Source organism: Crinia signifera, chromosome 19 (assembly GCF_055691185.1).
Source record: "Crinia signifera chromosome 19, ASM5569118v1, whole genome shotgun sequence".
Classification (NCBI taxonomy): Eukaryota; Metazoa; Chordata; class Amphibia; order Anura; family Myobatrachidae; genus Crinia; species Crinia signifera.
Window position 1 is genome coordinate 10,267,955 of NC_139226.1, and position 24,984 is coordinate 10,292,938.

Genomic DNA, 24,984 nt, shown 5'->3' on the forward strand with positions numbered 1-24,984 from the left:
TAAAAGATGCAAAATAACTTGCTCATAATTATCTTCGTACCGAACTCAATCAGTCCCAGAGTTAGTACCAACTTCTTTTATCTTTAACTTTCTTTTCCTCCTATTATCAAACATGTTTGTTTCTGTAACTGAGCGCTAACTGTAAAATAAAATGCTAGGGGTTAAATTGACAGCTCCGCCCTCCTTCGCCTCCCATTGCATACATAATTATCGCATATACTCTAACATATGTGATAATTATGTCAAAGGACAGCTCTTGCATTAAGAGCTGTCCTTTGCGATGAGAGTCAGCGGGTCCCACTGCCAGCACCTGTCTTCATTTTTAGAAGCTTTAGTAAATTTACCTCTAGGAACAGTAGGAACAGTATAAACTGGTTGGCACATTGCCACAGACATACATATTTATTTAACCTTTTGTCTTATCTAGAGCCGGTACCTCCGCCCCCAACTTGCAGGACTATTCGCTGCCCTTACCGTGAAGTGTGCGTCTTGGAGAGCGGGAAGCCAAAATGTGTCAGACCGCAGGTGGACCAGTGCTCAGCATCCGGAGATCCCCACTTAATTACTTTTGATAAAAAATATTATGACTTCATGGGCACCTGCACCTACAATTTCACAAGTATCTGTAGACCTGTTGAAGAAGATCTTCCTATATTTAATGTTCTAATAAAGAATGACAATCGCGGGAATGTTCGCGTTTCCTACGTCGCTGAGGTCACTGTGAAGATAGGGATGCACACTATCGTAATAAAGAAGGGAGAGGTCGGCTACGTAAGGGTAAGTACTGATCCTTGAGTTGAAAGAAAGAAGTAATAATGCGACTGTATAGGTCAATGGTACAACCTCATTAAGAATACCAAGGTCCAGTTCTACAGTATATAGGTCATTGGTATGGCCTCATCTAGAATACGGGGTCCAGTTTTGTATAGGTCACTTGTGCGGCTATATCTAGAATACTGTGCCCAGTTCTGTATAGGTCATTGGTATGTCCTTATCTAGAATAAGGTGCCCAGTTCTGGAGGCCATATATCCAGATTGATATACATACATTAGAGATGGTACAAAGAAGGGCAACTAAAATGGTGCATGGCCTACATCACAAAATGTACCAGGAAAGAGTAAAAGATCTTAATATGTATAGTTTGGAGAAGAGAAGGGAAAGGGGGGACATGATAGAGGCTGTCACATATACCAAGGATTTACATGAGGGAGAAATTTCTCACAGGAAGAGAACTTTTAGAACACGAGGACATGCACTGACATTGGGGGAGGAAGATTCAGGGGACATCCGAGGAAAAATGACTTCACATAAAGGTTAGAAGATAGGTGGAATAGCCTCCAATCAGAAGTGGTAGAGGCTAAGAGAGTAGAAAAATTTGACCATGCTTGGGATAGACATAATGATATCCTTACAAAGAAATAAGGATCCTATAGGGTTTGGAGGTAACAATATGGTTAAAAAAGGAGCAGACTAGATGGGCCAGTGGTTCCTATTCGCTGTCACATTCTGTATAAACTGTAAGGTTACATATTAAGAACTTTGACACCATAATATGGCAAGATATGAAGTGGAGCACTATAGAACTGTATATTATTATTATTATTATTATTATTATTATTATTATTATTACTTTTCATTTTTGAATGTACCACACTTGGTTCATAGTGCTGCATATATAGCCGTACATAATATGAACTGGGGGCCCTGGACAGTGGCATAATATGAAGAGGAGACCCTGTACATTATAATACTGTGTTGCATAGTGTGTACTGAAACATCGGTCTATTGTGACCACCTCTGAATAAGGTCCTACAGTATATCAGAAGTCATGGGACAGGTGGTTGATGGGGGCCTTCAGTACTGCACATATACACTCAGGGCAGGACGGAGGTGTTACGGTAAAATAGAGGGTGGTAGTGAAAAAAAAGACCTTATGCAAATATCTGTGTCATTTGTTTATTTTTTTAATCTCTGATTTGATATGTATTCAACCAATGACACTTCTTTCCAGGTGGACAATAACCTAAAACAACTTCCTCTGTCACTGTTAAACGGGATCCTGAAGATATTCCAGAGCGGGAAATCAGCAGTCGCACAACTCGGGAAAGATGCACTGGTGGCATATGACTGGAATCAGGTTTTGCGGGTGCAGCTCACCCGGCGCTATGCTGGTAAAATGTGCGGCATGTGCGGGAATTATAACCAAAATCCAGATGATGATTTCCTAACGCCAGCTGCAGCCAAGGCTCCTGATGCCATAGCCTTTGGTGCAAGCTGGAAGGTAAGATACGATCTATCTAAGTACTTGACAAAACCAATTGGGGTTTTATGAGTTCAAAGGTATCCGGATGATAAATCTACAGTAAATAGGTCTAACCCACAAATGCAAAAGGTCGATTGGGTCAAAAAAATTAAAAGGGTCGAAACAGGTACAAGATAGATAGTGCTTAAGGTCAACAGGTTCAAAAGTCGATGTATCGCAGCAGAGCCATCCGACCCACCTAAGCTGGCCGGGTCCTTCCCAGACAGCAGGATCGCATGTGATACTTTGCAACGCTCCTTTCACAAGCAATGTATCGGATGCGACCCCGCTCCATGCCACCATGAGGGTAGGCCAAGACGGCGGTCAGAAAGGCAGCAGGTTCAATCTCCATCTCAGGTCTGATGTGGATGGGGCCGCAAATCAGACCTGAGGGGGAGATCAAATGCATACAATTTGGGCCGATTTCTTGGCACAAACCATCGGAGTGTTTTTAAGGGTATTGACCAGGTCTGTATAATTATTATTATTATTATAAAAACAGAAAGTTAGTGGTCCCTCCCTTGATATGTCCAATGAAGCTATTAGAATGATTGTCTAAGATTGCCTAAATAAGAACCTTAAGTGGCAGACATTTTGACCGTTGGTGTAGATACTGTACATACTGTATCTGCTGTAATACCACCCTGCCCAAATTTGGAATACCTGAAGCTGATGGCCACATTTGAAAATCATGTGGTGCATCATCAGAAGGACACTATCAGTCTGTAAGCCATGGAGAGGATGGCATGGTTCTTAGGAGATCTGAGACCAAAAGTTAAAGACTCTAGCTACCTTTGAAGGTGCATATTGATATACTGTATTCTTCAGAGCATCTCATCATTTAAACCAAGTACAATTTTAGACAGTGGATGTGATCTCCCAACTCCAAACCCTGTTCTAATTGCTGATATGAATCATCAAAACATAGGCCACTCTCTTTTACTTCCATTGTATTATTCTTTATCATACTGGTGTGTGATAGATATTGATCTATTGAGTACACTGCACCAGCTCCTACTGTACATGTTGGGGATCATTTATGCAAAGATCTAGAGTATAATAGCTTGTTAGAAGTCCATGATCAGTGAATCATAAAAGGTCACCAACATAAGATTGCTTACTTATAAGCAACTTTGCAGCAAAATAGCATTACCTTAAAGGAAACAGCAATACCCAAACACATCCATTCAAGGCACTACCTCGCTCATTGTACTCTCTTCAACCAGTGATGAGTCAGTTACTGTAGACTTTCTCTTCATGGATTAGCAAACAAATTACTTTTTTCTCTGAAACCTCTTCTTTGCTCCTCTAGGGCCTTTTCCTCTGCTCCTCACTGAGCTTTCTTTACTCCTTGAAAAACCTTCTCCTCAGCCATTCTTTGAACCATCTCCTTAGTTCCTCTTGGGCCCTTTCCTCTGCTTCTCACTGAGCCTTCTTTGCTCCTTGCCTAACCTTCTCCTCAGCCATTCTTTGAACCATCTCCTTAGTTCCTCTTGGGCCCTTTCCTCTGCTTCTCACTGAGCCTTCTTTGCTCCTTGCCTAACCTTCTCCTCAGCCATTCTTTGAACCATCTCTTTAGTTCCTCTTGGTCCTTTTCCTCTGCTCCTCGCTGAGCCTCCCTTCTTCTCTTCACTGAGCCCTCTCCTCAGTTTCTCCCTGAGTTTTTTTTATATTCTTGTTGAGCCTTTGCCTCTGCTCCTCACTGAGCCTTTACCTCTGCTCCTCATTGGGGGGTAGATTTATGAAGCAGTGATAAGGGAGGAGAAGTGATACAGTGCCTGGCAATTTATCACCGGCCAATCAGCTCCTATTTAAACCCAGCCTGTAACTTAACAGTCAGAAGCTGATTGGCCAGTGATAAAGTACCAGGCACTGTATCACTTCTCCTCCCTTATCACTGCTTCAAAATTTACCCCTGAGCATTTTCCTCTGCTTCTCACTGAGCCTTCTCCTCTGCTCCTTGCTGAGGCTTCTCCTCTGCTCCTCGCTGAGGCTTTTCCTCTGGTACTCGCTAAGACTTCTCCTCTGCTCCTCGTTGAGGTTTCTCCTTTGCTCATCTATTATCCTTCTTCTCTGCTCCTTCTTAAAATTTTACTAAGTTCCTCACTGAACCTTCTTATCAGCCCTTTGCTGAACCTTCTACTCAGATCCTTGCTGAGCCTTCCCTTATTCTTCTGAGTCCTTTACTCAGCTACTGACTGAGCCAAACCTGAGACCTCTCCTAAGCTTGTCTTTGAAAAACCCAAGCTATCTGCAGAGCTGCAGATGAGTGTAGTTTGGCACATTTGTAATTTTGTGAGAATACTTTAAATATTACATTTCATGGCATGACCAGTTTGCAACCGTCTTTTTACTTAGTGTTAAACATTTATCATTATATATGCTCTGCCTGTGTCTCTTTATACTTATAGGTGCAAGATAACACATTTTGCTGGAATGATTGCCATGGACCTTGTCTGAGTTGTCCTTCAACCGAAGCAAAAAAATACACAATGGATAACTATTGTGGACTCATCAGCAAAAAGGATGGCCCCTTTAGTAAATGCCATGCCACTACAGACCCAAAGATTTATATGGAAAATTGTGTGTTTGATGTATGTGTGAACGGAGGCTATAAGAAGATTTCATGTGACGCTGTCCAAGCTTATGCTGAAACATGCCAGCAAGCAGGCGTGAACATCGCACAGTGGAGAGAGGCCACCGGATGCCGTAAGTTCATGTAGCATATAATGGATATGGATATTTTATTCCAGTCTGGTTACTCAGGAAATCCCAGACAGTACTGTCAGTCCTAGCAATGATTTCATTAATTGGCCTTCATAATCCTTTTCTAAACTCAAGGGCATAACTAGGGTTTTTGCCTCACAGGGCAAGAGGAACACCCTCACACCTCCCCTAATCCCACCTGTATTACTCACACTGGTACACCCTCACACCTCCCCTACTCCCACCTGTACTACTCACTCCGGTACACCCTCACACCTCCCCTAATCCCACCTGTACTACTCACACTGGTACACCCTCACACCTCCTCTACTGAAACCTGTACTACTCACACTGGTACACCCTCACACCTCCCCTACTCCCACCTGTACTACTCACACTGGTACACCCTCACACCTGCCCTACTCCCACCTGTACTACTCACACTAATACACCCTCACACCTCCCCTACTCCCACCTGTACTACTCACACTAATACACCCTCACACCTCCCCTACTCCCACCTGTACTACTGACACTGGTACACCCTCACACCTCCCCTACTCCCACCTGTACTACTGATACTGGTACACCCTCACACCTCCCCTACTCCCACCTGTATTACTCACACTCATACACCGTCACACCTCCCCTACTCGCACATGTACTACTCACACTGGTACACCCTCACACCTCCCCTACTGACACCTGTACTACTCACACTGGTACACCCTCACACCTCCCCTACTGACACCTGTACTACTCACACTGGTACACCCTCACACCTCCCCTACTCCCACCTGTACTACTCACACTGGTACACCCTCACACCTCCCCTACTCCCACCTGTACTACCCACACTGGTACATCCTCACACCTCCCCTACTCCCACCTGTACTACCCACACTGGTACACCCTCACACCTCCCCTACTCCCACCTGTACCACTCACACTGGTACACCCTCACACCTCCCCTACTCCCACCTGTACTACTCACACCGGTACACCATCACACCTCCCCTACTCCCACCTGTACTACTCACACTGGTACACCCTCACACCTCCCCTACTGACACCTGTACTACTCACACTGGTACACCCTCACACCTCCCCTACTGACACCTGTACTACTCACACTAGTACACCCTCACACCTCCACTACTGACACCTGTACTACTAACACTGGTACACCCTCAGACCTCCCCTACTCCCACCTGTACCACTCACACTGGTACACCCTCACAACTCCCTTACTCCCACCTGTACTACTCACACTGGTACACCCTCACACCTCCCTACTCCCACCTGTACTACTCACACTGGTACACCCTCACACCTCCCCTAATCCCACCTGTACTACTCACACTGGTACACCTCACACCTCCCCTACTCCCACCTGTACTGCTCACACTGGTACACCCTCACACCTCCCCTACTCCTACCTGTACTACTCACACTGGTACACTCTCACACCTCCCCTACTGCTACCTGTACTACTCACACTGGTACACCCTCACACCTCCCCTACTCCCACCTGTACTACTCACACTGGTACACCCCCACACCTCCCCTACTCCTACCTGTACTACTCACACTGGTACACCCTCACACCTCCCCTACTCCCACCTGTACTGCTCACACTGGTACACCCTCACACCTCCCCTACTCCCACCTGTACTACTCACACTGGTACACCCTCACACCTCCCCTACTCACACCTGTACTACTCACACTGGTACACCCTCACACCTCCCCTACTACCACCTGTACTACTCACACTGGTTCACCCTCACACCTCCCCTACTGACACCTGTACTACTCACACTGATACACCCTCACACCTTCCCCTACTCCCACCTGTACTACTTACACTGAAACACCCTCACACCTTCCCCTACTCCCACCTGTACTACTCACACTGGTACAGCCTCACACCTCCCCTACTCCTACCTGTACTACTCACACTGGTACACCCTCACACCTCCCCTACTCCCACCTGTACTACTCACACTGGTACACCCTCACATCTACCCTACTCCCACCTATACTACCCACACTAATACACCCTCACACCTCCCCTACTCCCACCTGTACTACTCACACTGGTACACCCTCACACCTCCCCTACTCCCACCTGTACTACTCACACTGGTACACCCTCACACCTCCCCTACTCCCACCTGTACTACTCACACTGGTACACCCTCACGCCTACCCTACTCCTACCTGTACTACTCACACTGGTGCACCCTCACACCTCCCCTACTCCTACCTGTACTACTCACACTGGTACACCCTCACACATCTCCTACTCCCACCTGTACTACTCACACTGGTGCACCCTCACACCTCCCCTACTCCCACCTGTACTACTCACAGTGATACACCCTCACACCTCCCCTACTCCCACCTGTACTACTCACACTGGTGCACCCTAAACCTACCCTACTCCCACCTGTACTACCTACACTGGTACACCCTCACACCTACCCCTAATGCCACCTGTACTACTCACACTGGTGCACCCTAAACCTACCCTACTCCCACCTGTACTACTCACACTGGTACACCCTCACACCTCCCCTTACTCCCACCTGTACTACTCACACTGGTACACCCTCACGCCTACCCTACTCCTACCTGTACTACTCACACTGGTACACCCTCACACCTCCCCTACTGCCACCTGTACTACTCACACTGGTACATCCTCACACCTCCCCTACTCCCACCTGTACTGCTCACACTGGTGCACCCTTACACCTACCCTACTGACACCTGTACTACCCACACTGGTACACCCTCACACCTCCCCTACTCCCACCTGTACTACTCACACTGGTACACCCTCACACCTCCCCTACTCCCACCTGTACTAACACTGGTACACCCTCACACCTCCCCTACTCCTACCTGTACTACTCACACTGGTACACCCTCATACCTCCCCTACTCCCACCTGTACTACTCACACTGGTACATCCTCACACCTCCCCTACTCCCACCTGTACTGCTCACACTGGTGCACCCTTACACCAACCCTACTGACACCTGTACTACCCACACTGGTACACCCTCACACCTCCCCCACTGTCACCTGTACTACTCACACTGGTACACCCCACTACTCCCACCTGTACTACTCACACTGGTGCACCCTGACACCTCTCCTACTCCCACCTGTACTACCCACACTGGTATACCCTCCCACCTCCCCCACTGACACCTGTACTACTCACACTGGTGCACCCCACTACTCCCACCTGAACTACTCACACTGGTGCACCTCACTACTCCCACCTGTACTACTCACACTGGTGCACCATCAAGCCTACCATATTCAAATTAAAATGCTCACACTGAGTTACTGTTTTTATGTTTAACAGGAGAAGTTAGTTAAACGGTTAGTTATTATGGTTAAATACAGTAAAGTGATGGGCTGCATAGTGTTTTTGTATCCTCACTCTACTCTCCTATTTTCCAGCCCTCTCTTGCAATGGAAACAGCACCTACAAGTTATGTGGAAGGGCTTGTCCGGCGACATGCCAAGATCCAGACGGCTCAGCCCCCTGCACAGATCCATGTGTGGAGAGTTGTGAGTGTGATCCAGGCTTTGTTCTGAGCGAGGGGATGTGTATTCCCAGAGGAAGCTGCGGCTGCTCTTATAATGGATTCTCCTATGCCCCCAATGAATTGTTTTGGAATGACACACAATGCCGGCAGAGATGCCTCTGCAATGGAAAAACCCAAAAGATTGAATGCAAAGACATTCCTTGTCATGCCGAGGAAGAATGCGTGGTGAAGAATGGAATTTTAGATTGTTACCCAAAATCCTTTGGGGTGTGCTCTGCAGCAGGCAACCTGCATTACATGACCTTTGATGGAACAAAGTTTGACTTTCAGGGTACTTGTATCTATCAGCTCACCGCCCTTTGTGACCACAACCGTGGACTTACCAACTTCAGTGTCTGGGTTCAGAACCAAAACCGTGGGAACATCAAAGTCTCATATGCAACAGTAGTTTCTATCAGCGTCTATGGCCTTGAGATTCAACTCAGCAGACAGATCTCTAATAAAGTCATGGTAAGTATTGCCATATTTTAAAGTGGTGGGCTGTGGAGGTTTGGCAATATCAGGGAAGGTTAGAGTCAGGCTCTGGTGGTGTGGATGAGGTTAGAAATAGGGTTTGGCTACAGGTATGGAGGGGTGAGGGGGCCAGGGGAGAGTAAGTATATTCAGGGGAAATGCGAGGAAGAATTTTTTCACAGAAAGAGTAGTAGATAAGTGGAATAGCCTCCCAACAGAGGTGGTAGACGCAAATACAGTAGTACAATTTAAACATGCTTGGGATAAGCATATTGATATCCTTACAAAAAAATAAGGATCAAATATGGTTTGAGGTAACATGTTTAAAAAAAGGGGCAGACTAGATGGGCCAAGTGGTTCTTATCTGCCGTCAAATTCTATGTTTCTATGTTTCTATCTGACCCCTGTTGGGATCCCAGCGTCGGTATGCTGACCGCCAGTCATCCATATGTATCCCTTTACAATTACCTGCCTGAAAATTAAATATTCATCACACAATGAGTATCCAATATTTGGTACTTGTGTATTATCACGGTGCCCAAGATTTTGATCGCAGGGCATCTGATCGCATCGCATGCGATCGCATGCAATGCGATGCTTAATTGTATGACATGCAATTTTTAATTGAACAAGCACCCTGATGGGTGCTTAATATGTTAAATGCGCCCCCGTTGTCAATGCCACCCCCACTATCAACGCCAACCCGAAGCGTGCCCACGAGGGGCGGCGGTACACGTCCTCCGACCTTTTCATACCCCCACTATGCATGTCGGCGTGGAGTTGATTTTAAATAGTGTGGCAAGCACAGCGAGCCACCGAGCCCGAAGCGTGGTGAGCACAGCGAGCCCCGCGAGGGGATGCGGATTACTTGACATGTATTCCGCGTCGTCTCACCATGCTGCGGGCTTGGTGGCTCGCTGCGCTCGCCACACTATCTAAAATCAACTCCACTCCGTGGGGGTGGCATTGACAATGGGGGTGCATTTAACATAGTAAGCACCCATCAGGGTGCTTGTACAATTAAAAATTGCATCGCATGCCATTTTGCTGGCATGCGATGAGATATTTTATTGTACATTGCGGGTCTTTTCACTCGAATATCGCATCGCATAACATACCACTAATTAAGGTATGCGATGCGATGCCTTGGGCGCCGTGATAATACACAAATCCCAAATATTTTAGCAAAAACACCAACAATTTCATAACTGGACAAGGGACTATTAATGATGGAGTCTTTGGAAGCCATGATGCTTATCCAATGTCAGCGTCATGAAACCACCACATACTGTATTTCTATTTTCACTTTGTACTTCATTCTAACAGCTGCTGATTGACAGTTGTGTTTCCTCTCTTTATATAGATTAACAACATGCTGATCAATCTGCCATATAGAACCCCCGACGGCCGAGTGTCCATCTACCGCACCCCCTCCTCTGCTGTCATCAGTGTTGACTTTGGTCTCAAAGTGGCCTATGACTTTAACAGTGTTGCCAGAGTCAGCATTCCAGGGACCTACGCAGGAGCTATCTGCGGGCTCTGCGGCAACTTTAACGGCAAGCCCGGTGATGATTTAACACCCAAAGGAGGAAAAAGCATCATGGATGCTGCTACGTTTGGCAAGAGCTGGAAAGTGGGGGTATCACCTAAGTGTAGAGATGATGGTGGTCCAGTTTGTGCTACATTATCAACTGATGAAAAAAAACAACGGGATGCAGCCACTGATTGTGGCATCTTACTTAGTCGCCAGGGACCGTTCCGGGACTGCCACAGTCTTGTAGATGCAGAATCTTATTTCCAGAACTGTGTCTACGATTATTGCATTCTCCTGAAGCGACAGACGGTCTTCTGCTCAGATATATCGTCCTATGTCATGGCATGCCAGGCTGCCGGAGGAAAGGTCTACCCTTGGCGGAGTCAAAATTTCTGCCGTAAGTCACTTTTTGAAGACGGAGGTAGAGTCTCTAAGACCGTGTTTCTCAAGTGCTGTCCTCATGGAACCCTAACAGGACATGTTTTCTGTATCTTTTTCCTGAAACACAGGTGTATTCATTACCAATGACACATTTTAAAAGATCCACAGTACTGTAGACAGTAATTATTTCACTTGTGATCCTGTGAAGAGAGATGGAAAACATGCTCTGCTAGGATTGCCCGAGTACTGGAGTTGGGAATTACTGTTTTAAGAGCATTTTTGAGTTTGAAACGGTTCATATTATAAGTTTAATCTCTTTATTAACACTTTACAACTCCCAAAACTTTTCATTTAATTTAAATGTTAAAGTAGTTCAGACTGATGCTATTGAATTTGTAGGTTTTTAATTACCCTTAGCATAGTTATATAATAGACAGAAAGATAGATAGATAGATAGATAGATAGATAGATAGATAGATTGATTTGATATAATAATAATAATAATAATAATAATAATAATAATAATAATAATAATAATAATAATAATAACAACAACAACACTAATAATTAGCTTATGTGGAAAAAGTGCACAGTGGCTGCAAATAACTGTCACAGTTTCCTGACCACTCAGCAGGTTGAAGGTTTGCTGGGTGGCAGCCATAGGTGCCGATTCTGTGGGTGCTTGAGGGCCCGAGCACCCACGGAAATTGATGAGCACCCACCCGCTCAGCAGCGGCCCACTCGCCCGTGTCACACTGCACTCCCCTCCCTCGTCGCTGGCACAGGTACTGTGTGGGCATTTATGTACCTGCACTGTGGGGGCATATATGTACCTGCACTGTGGGGGCATTTATGTATTTGGCACTGTGGGGGCATTTATGTATTTGACAATGTTGCCATAATTTGTATATTGGAGACAACTGTGCTGCGTAATATAAATCAGTATTATTTTGTGGCCACGCCCCTTTCCCATGAAGCCACTCCCCTATATTTTTGGCTTGAGCACCCACCAGCAAAAACATAAATCGGCACCTGTGGTGGCAGCAAATAACTGTCAAAGTTTCCAGACCACCCAGCTGATCACATGTTCCAGGCAGAGTTTCCAGAGCACAATGTGGATGCATTGTAAATGACAGGTGGACGTTTCGCCACATAACTCTGAACTGAAGCAACCACCCACTATGCAAATATGTTCTGCAAATCTATGAACAGAGGCATTTGCTTTGGTATGTTACTGTATGTGCCCTGCCAAGACAAATGCATCATCCTTCTGCAATTAATATATAGATAATAATGTGTATTCATTATTTATTCTAAAATACATTCTTTTCTTTATTATCCTCCAGCATTATCCTGCCCTGCTCATAGCAGCTACGAGATCTGCGCTGACCCTTGTCCCGCAACCTGCAGCGGTCTCTCCTCCCCAAAAGGCTGTGATGGGAAATGCGTAGAAGGCTGCGTGTGCAACAATGGATTCCTCTGGAGTGGAGGAGAATGTGTCCCAATCTCAGAGTGCGGTTGCACCTACAATGGTGCCTACTACTCTGTTGGACAGAGCATGTACGCCGGAGACAGGTGTACCCAGAGATGCACTTGCACCGAGGGGGGATTCATGCAGTGCGTGGCATCATCCTGTTCCTCCAATGAGGCGTGTCATGTGGAGAAGGGGGTGGTTGGCTGCCATCCATTAGGATCGGCCACTTGCACAGCTGCTGGGTTTTCTCATTATCGGACTTTTGACAACCGAGATTACAACTTCCATGGGTCGTGCTCCTATGTGCTTGCTGAAAGCTGCAAAGTCAATGCAGTTCAGAGTGGTGAAGATTTTGATGGGTTCAAGGTGACGGTCCAAAACGAGAGGCGCGGTCCTGGCGCTGGAGTGATCGAAAGTGTAACAGTTGAAGTACATCAACTAAAACTGACCCTCTCCAACAAGCAGAGAGGTGTTGTCCAGGTGATGATCCTTTCACATCCAAATTGCATAAGGAATAGTGGGCCCGATTCAGCTTGGCTCACAAAAAGCGGAATTCGCAGCTGGTCCGATATTGCGGATCTGCACATGCGTATTGACGAAAATATACATATGCAGACCCACAGCGCAAATGCCAATGACGAGTAATAGACTAGCCCCAACGTTCGCACACAGTGTGGACAGGGGGTGTGCAGGGGGATGCTCAGTGTTTCCTGGGAGTTCCCACAAAAAATGGTGCGTGTCCACATGCAAATGCAGGCATGCCGAAGCCTGCATGGGGTGTGGGTGGCTGATGTTACAGGACGTCAGCCACCCCACCTGCATCCAGGTGCTCACAAATAGAAGTAAGTCAAGGCTGATTTGTATTTCCGATCAGGTGACGCAATCATTCGATGGTCGCCGACCACCGAAAGATTTTCCACCCATATATTCATACATACATGCAAATTAAGTGTACACATCCATTTGTATGCAAATGTGGCTGCTCACACGGGTGAAGGAGGCGTAGGTTTGCATGGCCGGCGGGCGGTGTCAGACCAATCAATGGGCAGTGTTTCCAAGGCAACATACAGTAATGTGTCTAAAAATGTCTGTTTAACAGTCAGTTTACTGAGCAGAGGCAAAATGATGAGAATTCACTTTATTCTTGTAGACCAGTGTTTTTAACCCGCTGTGTCGTGGCACACTAGTGGGCCTTGAGCTGTTCTCAAGTGTTGCACAAGAGCTAGTGATGCCCAAACCAGTTTACAGCCACCACCACCAGTTCAACTGTTATTCACTGGTCTCTTCCTGTTCCAATCCCGTCTATGTATCCCGGGCATATGGGATCACCCCTTTATGATGTCAGTGGGTCCAGATCTGGTTACTGGCTCCTCCTCTTGTCATCCACCAATAATCATTAGTTGATTTTTTTATTAGTATGTGGCCCTATGGGTTTGATTTTTCCTCTGGAAGCCAATGTGTTTTTTCATGTGGAGGTGAAGGGCACTTTTTAAATCTTGTTGTTGTGGTGCAAGTTGAATAAAAGGTTGAAAATCACTTAGGGCTGTAGACTTAGGAGATGATTCTCAGTCACAGACATCATAGTTTGGCCCTTATTCTGATTGAGTCGGATGGCTCAGAGTGCGGTCGGACAGCCGATGGTTGGTGTTTGCGCATGTGCAGAGGCGTATCTGCGCATGTGCGAACGCCTCACACGTATGAACGCGGCGTGAGTGCAGAAAATGATCGTATGGAACTATCCGAGCAGGGGGGTGGAGAGGGGCGTGAAGGGCTTTTTGTGCTCATTACCATATGCATACTCCCCGCTTTTCATGGGCGTTCCCATGAAAACGCTGGGCGTACGTATGTTAATGCGGCCGTGACGCATGTGTGAGGGGCGGACATATGACATAGCCAGATGCCAGCTGCCCGCCCATATCCCTGCTTTCATACGGAGAAATGTCTGAGCTGTCTGAACACTCGGTCCATCATTCGATGGTCAGCAACCATCGGAGGATGGGGGAGGTTCCCACAGATGGAGGAGGTATACACATGAAACATCTACTTGCGGTCCGTTCGCTCAGCATCTTACCGCATTCGGACAGTGTGAGCGATCCGTACGACACTCGGTTCCTGTCCGAAATATGCATCCGTCTGATTCAACTAGAATGAGGGCCATTATGCCAATGCTAGTTATAAAGGGTCAGATGTATCAAGCTTCAAAAAGTGATAAACCAGTCAGCCAATCAGCTCCTACGTGTCATTTTTCATAGCCAGCCTTTAACATGGTAGTCATGGTGAATGGCTGGCTGTTTATCATTCTCCATTTTACCACTTTGGTGTACAGCTCTGCACCTGACTGTGCAAGGACTGGAAAGCCATTTTTATCCATCTTTTGATGAAACAATTCAGCGCAATCTTAGGGCATAATTGAGAGAGAGATGGGTCAATTTCTAAGTTATTGAGTAATAAGTGAAGCACTATTTGGTGTAGTGTTGTTTATGGCCTGGCATTTTAGATTTGTTTTGGTACATACGTGTATATAAGATAAATACTGATTATAACCTAAATATGGGTACATAACAACAAAAGTGCAACTCGTATATGATTGTCTGTTATTGGTTTCAAATTATTTTACTATTTTCACCATTTTATTTAATTTTCTTGTCCTCATATTTTTTTCATTTACATTTTTAAAATAATAAACATAATTTTTTTTGGTAGGTTAATGGAGAGGACTTTAGGCTTCCAGCCACTTTAATGGCTGGTCTAGTACGAGTTGAGTGTTACGGTCAAGGCAAGATCCTCAAGACTTCTTTTGGCCTATCGGTGACCTATGACCTCCAGAACCATGTCTCGGTCACTGTTCCGAGCAACTACAGGAACCACACATGTGGTCTTTGTGGCAACTACAATGAGGTCGCTGCGGACGATGTAGGTGCAATGCCTAACGAGATCCATGAGTTTGGATCTAAGTGGAAAGTACCTGGCACTGCAGAAAAGGGATGTGATGGATGTGGTGGCACTGGTAACCCCTGCCCTTCCTGCCAGGGGCCAAAGGAGAAAGTTTTTTCAGAAAAGCATTACTGTGGCATTATTAGTGATCCCTCTGGCCCATTTGCAAAATGTCATGCCCTTGTCAGCCCCACTTCCTTCCTGCAAGACTGTGTCTCGGACTTGTGCCAGACCAATGGTGAGGACACTAACATCTTGTGCACTAGTCTTGCTGTCTACGCTTCCGCCTGCAAGCAAGCCGGAATGAAGGACCTCACCTGGAGGACTGATGCGCTCTGTCGTAAGTAAAGAGTGGGATCCAGAGATTTTAAAACTATCTAAGAAGAGTATTTAGAAATTGCATATTACTGACTCCAAACAAATTGTCAGACTGTAACTCTTGAACTCACAGAATAAACGAGAGCAGGTGCACCATACAACTATTTAAATTATAATTTAATAATTCTACATCACATATAAGGTTCTTAGTATAAAATTGGTAATATTATGAGCGTACTGACTAAACGTCAAGGTAACGTCATCAGGTTGGTCCCTAACATTATAGTGGTTCACATCAGGGGAACAGGGCACCCCATAACCACCCCATCTAAACCAACACCCGATTAGCTGAGGAATATGTCTATTTGCTGTTTAGAACAACAGTATTATGCATAGCTATTCCTTGTTGAGTTGCATTTGCGTCTATGTAACATTGTCTCACTTTTTAACCTGCAGCCATGATGTGTTGGCCGCACAGTCACCACGTGACCTGTGCAGACATGTGTTCCACCACCTGCGCCTCCCTAGCAGACAGGTACAAGTGTTCGGACCTGTGTGAAGAAGGCTGTGAGTGCGACGACGGCTACGTATTTGATGGAGAAGGTTGTATACCTTTAAGCCAGTGTGGATGCTTTGACAATGGACGTTACTACCAGGTATGGCTCAATATGCATTGCAATTTGTATACTAACAAGATGTTATCGTTGCATCTAGAACTGCGGCCCTCCAGCTGTTGTGAAACTACACATCCCAGCATGCCTTGCCATAGTTTTAGCATTCCCTAATAGCAAAACTGTGGCAATGCGTGATGGGACTTGTAGTTTCACAACAGCTGGAGGGCCACAGTTTGGACATGCCTGATCTAGAGTAACATTCTGGGGAACACTGAGACATCGGTTTTCGATAATCATAGTTATAAGGACAGTGCACATGGCTGGCGTGTAATCTTTCAGCTATAGGTTAAAGCAGGGCTGGGCAACACTGGCCCTCCAGATGTTAATGAACTACACATCCCAGGATGCTTTGCATTAGTTTTGCTATGTGGCCATGCTGAAACTGATGCAAGGCATGCTGGGATGTGTAGTTCATCAACATCTGAAGGGCCGGTGTTGCCCAGCCCTGGGTTAAAGGAACATTCGCTGAAGTGCCCTCGTTCAAAGGATAGCTACTGTAGGTGGCTGCAAACAACTGCCAGTTTCCAGACCACAAGCGGGTCACATGTTAGAGGTTATCCAGTGGGTGCACAGGGAGAGTTCACCAACTGTCAGATTTTCAAAGAGCAGAGTCGTGATGGATTCTGATTGGCTGTCAGACATTTTGCTCATAATGCCCAAGTGAAGCAGCCTATTACAACTCCAAAAGCTTTAATTTGGTTTATAATGTCAAAGTTGTCCTTCTGCTGTTATTATATAGATTGCATTTGAAAGCAAGACTAGACCGATGCGGAAAGTTATATCCGTAATTCTCCCTATTACTGCCTCACCCTACTCCCGCCACTTAACCCTCTCCCCTTAGTGCCTAATCATAACTTACCCCCATTTAACCACCATGGCCTAACACTTATAGCCCCAGCATAATCAGCATTGGGATGCGGCTGTCTGTCGCCGGAATTTCCAGTGACAACGGGATTCTGGAGCTGTCAGTTGTGATTCTGGTGCTGGGATTGTAACTGTCAGCTGCCGGCAGGCAAAACTTATCCATATAGATAGATAGATAGATAGATAGATAGATAGATAGATAGATAGATAGATAGATAGATATCTTTAGAACTTGGTAAATGTTTTTACATAAACCGTTATTGGCAATATTTGTCAATTTAATGGAACTTATGGGTAAATGTTTTATGAGACATCTTTAGTGTTTTCACTGTCTTTGGATTTAATGGCGCCATTATACTCAATACAACGCCTCCCTGGTATCGTTCAATTTTAAATATAATTAACTTGTGAAATCCGGCTTGTTAAAGTTCTGAAAACACAGCGGCTTTGTAAAGGGGCTCATAGTAAATCAGCCCTTGGAGTTAAGCTCAGTAGCGCACGCAGGGGGGTTTCTGAGTACCCAGAAACCCCCCAGGAGTCTCAGGTCCCTAGACTGAAAGCTGAGGGTCCCCTCTTTCCATAGGTACAAGAATTTTAAAAATCGGCCCTTGGGAACCGGAGATATCTGACGTCAAAGCAGTGGTCCCCATCCAAGCCTGTTAATTGCTATTCCGAGTCAGATATTTCAGGTTCTGTCTAACTTAGAGTTTTTCTGAGGGTATATTCCAAAAGCTGGGACTCTACTCCTTTGATGGACATTAGTAGCTTGTCTCTACTGAACCAGAGATATCAGCCTTCAAGCAGCTGGTTACTGCTCCAGCTCCACACACCTGGTATGTAGTTTTATATGCTCGTTGGCAGATTGCTCTGCCTACTGAACTCTTATCCCCAAGTCCTCAATAACATTTGGTAGGTGGAGTTCTCTAGTTTTTAATTCCATTAAAATCTAAGAAATCTATTATCGGGAACTGGAGATATCTGCAGTCAAGCAAACTGTCCTCCCATCAGAAAATTATGAATAATGAGTCCACTCCACTATACACCCCTTCACTGCATATTAAACATCCTGTATAACCCTGGAAGTTATGTATCAGGGCCCCTTCATTCAGCCCAATGCCCCCTTCTCCCACTCCATCTCCCACCATCTGTGCAGTAAAGGGGTAATTAGTGGAAATTACTAATCCAGGCCCTACATGCTGAGCGGTTGATATAATACCCCCTACCACCCGCGGGACATCAAAGCTTCCCCCACCCCTACCGCTGGAGGATCGGTAGGGGCCCCAATACATTGTTAGGCCCAGGGGCCTACACTACTGTTGATGCCCCTGTATGTATGTATGTATGTATGTATGTATGTATGTATGTATGTATATATATAATATATATATATATATATATTTCCATTATTTTTATTATTATTTATATACATTTGGTCTATCTATAATACTTTAACTGACCCGGCATATACTGGGTCACCTAAGTGTCCATTCCGTGCTTTGCTCCGCCCCTCTGGAAACCCCCTTCTGAAAATCCTGCGTTTGCCACTGAAGCTGATGACCATGCCTGATAATAATGCATTAATACAGTCATTTCTACATGCTCATTATCTAGAATCATAAACATTACAGGTACAGCTGCACCTAGTCACAAATGTCCAGTCATCTGCCCGATATCAGCTGCAATATCGCCTCTCGAGGGCATGGGATCTGTAAAGCGCTGATTGCACCTGTGCACTCTGTACATATGGATTTTGAGGCTGATGAAGTGTTAGAATCATCCTGTGCCACACACACACCCAGAAGTATAATCTGTTCACAACTCTGCAAGGGCAGAGACTACGCCACCTTGTGGGCCAAGTGGTCCTTATCTGCCGTCAAATTATTTGTTTCTATGTTTGTGGTGGCACATTACAATATTTATTTAGCAATTTATTAACATTATTATATTTTCTACTAATATTACACTTTCTGGCATTTTACGTAGTTTTCACATGTGTTAAACTGGACACGCACTATAAGATTATCTTTCCAATCTGTCTGGGTGGAACAAAAATCTGGTAATGTCTGGGACCAAATTACAATCAACCATTTGTTCCCAAGAGCTGGAAAATGGACAAAAAATTACAGTTAGATAAATTGATTGAACTAATTTGTCTGAGGGTGGGATGGATTAATATACATCGCCGCCCTTCGCTGCCCGCCGCGAAGCCAGCACATACAGATAGCGCAGGGCTTGTCTTTGCTGGGGATGGCGGAGGACTCGCCACCCGCCATCCCCCGCCCCGCGCCATCTGTATGTCGGAAGGGGACGCGCGTGCACGAGGTGCACGCGCGTCCCGTTCCGACGGAGCTTTTGCCCGGGTCCCCGCCGGCTTCCCCGGGTCCCCGCCGGTCCACACCGCCCCCCCGCAGCCCCCCGCAGCCCTGCCCGTCTCCCTGAAGCTGGAGACGGGCAGGACTGCACCCGCCGCGCCGCCTCGCCGCCCGGCTATTGAGACGCTCGTGCGTGGGAGACGCACGAGCGTCTCATTCAGCCAGAGCGCCAGATTGCTGGCGGATCGCCAGGGACACGGTCCTGGCGCTCCGCCAGCAATAATAAGCCCTGCTCCATCTGTATGTACTAACATATGCGGCTGTCATCGCAGTGCGATAATGGAGACCCCCCGCGATACCTGTACTGTGGTCTGCGGGGGGGTTTCCATCTCCTCCCTGCCGCCTGAACTGCCTTCACGCTCAGGACAGCTAAGCAGGCTGTCCCCGGCGCCTCCTCCTCCCCCCTGCAGACCGGAGGGACGTCCAGCTGGTTTGCTAGGGGGAAGAAGGGCTTACCTTTCGGGGTCCAGAAGGTAAGCCCAAGGGAGGAGGAAAGGGGGAGTCAGCGAGGTTATGGGGTTGTGGCGAGGCAGCGGGCAGCAAAAAGAGGCCCATAGGCTTCTATAGGGTATCGCCACCCAAATGTGGCCGGCGAAATTGGTGCGGCCGGGTAATAGTACATATGAAAATGCGGTAAAACAGGGGTTTTACCGCATTTTCATTTTGATACATCTCGCCCTGAGTGACCTCTTTTTATCTGTTTTCCATGTTTGAAAGCAAACGGTCAATTGTCATTGGCTCCCAGAAATTACCAGATTTTCATTCCAACCAGCCAGATTGGAAAGATAATCTCATAGGGGTTAATTAACTAAAATGGGAGTTCTATTGAATATGAGACGTTGCCAATAGCAACCAATACGATTATATTTTGTATTTAGATAGATAGATAGATAGATAGATAGATAGATAGATAGATAGATAGATAGATAGAATCTGATTGCTTGCTATTGGTTGATAGAATCTGCTTGGTTGCTATTGGTTGCGATTGGTTGCCAATAGCAACCAATCTAATTGGTTGCTAATGGCAATATCCCATCTGCAAAAGATCTCCTATCTTAGTAAATGTACCCTGTTTTACACCTTTTAACCCCTACAGTAGCTTTTGCTTTTTTCTTATTAACTCATTAACACTTTAGCATCTCACTAGTGTTCTGCCCTGGGGTGAATGGCTGTCGGCATCTTTTTGGGGTCCCGCTCCTAAGATTCAAGTTTAGTATTAGGAACCCACATGACATAGAATTTGGTGGCAGATAAGAACCATTTGGCCCATTCAGGTCACCAGGGCTAATATTTCTTGGCCAATAAATATATCAGGAACTTTGATATTTGATGGCTGAGTTTATTGTAATTATTATGGAGTGTCACTCAGCAATATATATGATTCTTTCTGTGTGGGTGCCAGACAGTTTCCAGACAGTAGGGATCCCGACAGTCAAAACCCCAACACTCGGTGTCCCGACAGCCACCGGCTATTCTCCCTCGTAGGGGTCCACGACCAGCATAGAGGGAGAATAGAATAGGTGGCGAGCATAGCCAGCCACAGTGCCCGCAGCATGGCGAGTGCAGGGAGCCCGCATGGGGCTTTGTTGCGCACGCCCCGATGTCTGAGTCCGGCCAGTAGGGATTCCGACGTCGGGCTAATGACTGTCGGGATTCCGACAGTCGGGACCATATACCACACCCTTCTGTGTATACCGTAGCTCCTTTGAGATTCACTCTGTGTAATGCCTACACCATAGCATTTAACCTTGCTAAGGCTGCCTGTCGCAGGGCAGCTTGTGAGGCCAAGGAAACTGCCATTGCGTTGAATTGCAAACATTCACCGCCTTTCTCGATATAAAATGAGAATTTATGTTTGTGTATTATCTAATAAATAATGCAAATTGCAACAACCACATTGGAAGGATATTCATTTCAATGAGAGGGAACAAGCCAATCAAAAGTCACCATTACCAGTGCAATTTGTGCTCAACAGTGCTTAGACGAGGAGCTGGATTAACACGTAAACAATGTAACCTTGAACAGAAGCTTCAAAGACCATCTCTTGTAATTTCCGTAGGCTGATGAAACCGTTCTGACTGATGGCTGCAGTCAGGAATGTAACTGCAACCCTATAAGCGGGCTCAGCTGCAAGAACAAGACCTGTGCGGTGGGTGAGAAGTGCCAAATTGTGGACGGAGTGCGGTCTTGCGTCAACACTGGTGAGTGCAGCCCCTCAATGCTGAAAGGCTGAGAGAACAATGTCTTGGAATATGTTGCAGCCAAGCAGTGAGGTTTGTCTCGGCGGATTTCCGGAATGACTTTAAAACCATGGTAAATCACACTGACAGTATGCTGTATACACATTCGTGGCACCACAATATCGTTAACAAAATCTGCGGTGCCAAGGGTGACCGATATTGAGCATCAAAGATATCATTCAGTGATGTCACCAGGACCTCCACTCCGTACATGCAATGTTGATGTTACTGTATAGTCAACATCGAGCTGCATGTATATACAGATGATGGGGGGGTTGTCGATAACGATGCGTGGAAGCACACATCGTTAATGATATTGAGCATACACAGTAGACGATATGTGACGTATCTTTATCAATATCATGAGAACAATACTTTTTTTGTGGCCCTAGGGTCACCTAGGAGCGCTGGTTGGACTGGAGGAAAGATACACAGTACATAGTTATTACTGAACACAGTTGCTGCTCCTTTCACGAGGTTGTGTGCCTCAGTCGAAAGCCAATATTGTAGCCTAGGCTGTCGTGCACTTCAAAGAAGCGCAGCTGTGTTCTGTATACAAATTAAAAGGATACAATTTCCTTAATATACAGATTTATTATAAAAAACACATATAAAAGATATCATAAAGATTTTCATAGATCACAAGAACATAGACATGACAATCACAGACAACATATAACACATAAAAATGCTTGCCATATATATAGTGGTAAAATGGCCATAATGGCTCAATTGATGGACTTAGACATATTCAGCATGGCAAGTATAATAGTTACCAGTCCCGCTCCATATAAACTTCAGAGCTGTTTTGTGGTCTTTCAGTCGTCCGTTCAATAGGTGTTCATACCAGAGTCCGCCCTCCTCAACCAGCAAGCTGTTGTATTCACTGGGGAGGGGTAAAGACAGCAACCACCCAGCGATTGTAATCCCAGCTTAGAGATGTAAGCAGTGGTGGGTACACTTGTAGAGAGAGCGGTGACCAGTTCCATACAGCTACAAAAACGCGTTTCTCCGCCTCCAGGTGGGTCAGCAGCTTCCTCAAACTGAGGAAGCCGCTGACCCACCTGGAGGCGGAGAAACGCGTTTCAAATTTGTTTGGAAAATGGCCAAAACCATGCTGTGCTGCAGGTGGGGCAGATGTAACATGTATAGAGAGAGTATATAGAGAGAGATTTGTGTGAGTTATTTTTTTTCTGTGCAGGGTTAATACTGGCTGCATTATTTTTACACTGCAAATTTAGATTTCCGTTTCAGCACACCTCACCCAAATTTAACTCTCTCTGCACAGGTTGCATCTGCTCCACCTGCAGTGCACATGGTTTTGCCCATTTTCCAAACAAATTTGTACTGCGCTCAGATCTGAATAACCCCCTAAACGCTTTTTCAGTATTACTATCATAGGAATATGAATAACGAAATGCATTGAGTAATATCATAGTTTCCCTTGCACCATGTCAGGGGACTTATTTCGATTCTATGGTAAAGGTACCATAATCTTGTTGCACTACATATTATTTTATTTTTTTGGGAAAAAAAGGAAATATATCAATATACAGTAGCTTAATTCCCATTTCTTCCAATTAAATGTAGATGCACTTGTTCGTGTTTGGATAATCTGCAGTTATTTTACTTCTTGGCGGTATGCTTTCTACATGCACAAATTGAATATACACATTTGTGAGAATGCTACCCAAAGTGTTTATATAGAAGAAGTTCTTTACATGCAGTATATGCATTGCAGTATATTACAGAAATCAAGGATCAGCCTATGGTCTGGCACACCTCCCAACTGTCCCGCTTACTGCAGGAACGTCCCGGTATTCAGGGATGTTCCCCTGTCCCATCCGGGGCCGCCATTTTCCCGTGGTGGAAGGGCAGTTGGGAGTCCCCCCAACATTGCAAGAATAGATGCTGTGCACATGCGCACGGCGTCTATTCAGCGAAAACGGGGGCGCGGTCAGAGGACGTCATCCCACGAGGCCACTCCCCCCTGTTAAAGGCCACATCCCTTTTTCAGGAGCGCGGGAGTCCCGATCTCCCCTTTCAAAAGGTTGGCAGGTATGGTCTAGTCAAGATAATCCAAATTTTTTACATTAAGAACTCTTTACCCCTAATGTTATGTAATCTCCCCCAAAATATCTGTCTCCAGGATTCACTTGAAAAACTACCAAGGAACGGCACAGTAGATTTTCAAAATATTTGTTGTGCAAAAAGTTGTTTATTTGGGGCATGTGAATTGTTACCCTACTCCAGGAAAAAGTTATCCGTCATTTGCGCAACAGTACAGCTAGATGGCCCATGCGAACATTTCACATGCGAATGGGCCAAAAGTCAAATTTGAACTTCGATTTTTAAACACACAATACACTTTGTAATTCTAAATTAACTATTCATGAGAAGCGGAGAACTTAATCTTTAAAATGGTACTGTCCTCATTTATCAATTTTGGTTTATTATGAAGAAAGAAAAAAGAGATCGGCACCAGGTGCACCCACTCTGTTCTGCCGCTAGGGGGAGTGCTTGTCACAACATTGCAAACTTTCCCTTAATAAAGTCAATGTGCATTCTTTCATTTGAGATGTAAACAAAAGTTACCAAATTCTTCAGGAAAAATCAGAAAACTGAGCATGTTTGATTTTTTTTTAATTATTATTATTTCACTAAAACCTATAAAATAGTAACTTTTAAACTACTTTCCTAAAGTGTTAATTATGTAACTTTTTGAATTAAATGATTCATTGACACCAGCTTTATTTCTCAATGACTAAAAACAAACTGAAATTAGAAGACAATGAAAAATTGACTAAAACAAAGCAAAATTAATACTGGAAGTGGGGTTTTAAAATGTTTATAGAACAATTATTAGTTCTAGATATTTGCAGTAAATAAATATGACCTGCTGTGAAGGATATACGATTGTGTGTTTTAAAAAAAACTTAAGGTACTCATTTTTATATGATACATGGTATTACCACCATAAGAAACGCTCAGTATATAAGACATTCTTACACTTCTGAGCCTACAAGTTACAGCTATGCAAATTTCTCAAGGGAATTTTAGAGAAATATTATTCAGCATTTATTTTAGTATCATTAAACTGT

The 24,984-nt window shown here is 45.3% G+C and overlaps 1 protein-coding gene across 1 annotated transcript in view; it reads left to right on the forward strand.

The window, feature by feature from the left end:
* Nucleotides 1-24,984, forward strand: part of LOC146042446 (IgGFc-binding protein-like) — a 110,024-nt gene that overhangs the window by 39,895 nt on the left and 45,145 nt on the right. Inside the window, exons 3-11 of the mRNA XM_083162437.1 lie at nt 428-777; nt 2,013-2,282; nt 4,715-5,012; nt 8,491-9,089; nt 10,456-11,047; nt 12,354-12,961; nt 15,185-15,755; nt 16,190-16,389; nt 21,703-21,844. Of these exons, the coding sequence (XP_083018563.1) occupies nt 428-777; nt 2,013-2,282; nt 4,715-5,012; nt 8,491-9,089; nt 10,456-11,047; nt 12,354-12,961; nt 15,185-15,755; nt 16,190-16,389; nt 21,703-21,844 (3,630 nt within the window). The remainder of the gene's footprint in view (nt 1-427; nt 778-2,012; nt 2,283-4,714; nt 5,013-8,490; nt 9,090-10,455; nt 11,048-12,353; nt 12,962-15,184; nt 15,756-16,189; nt 16,390-21,702; nt 21,845-24,984) is intronic.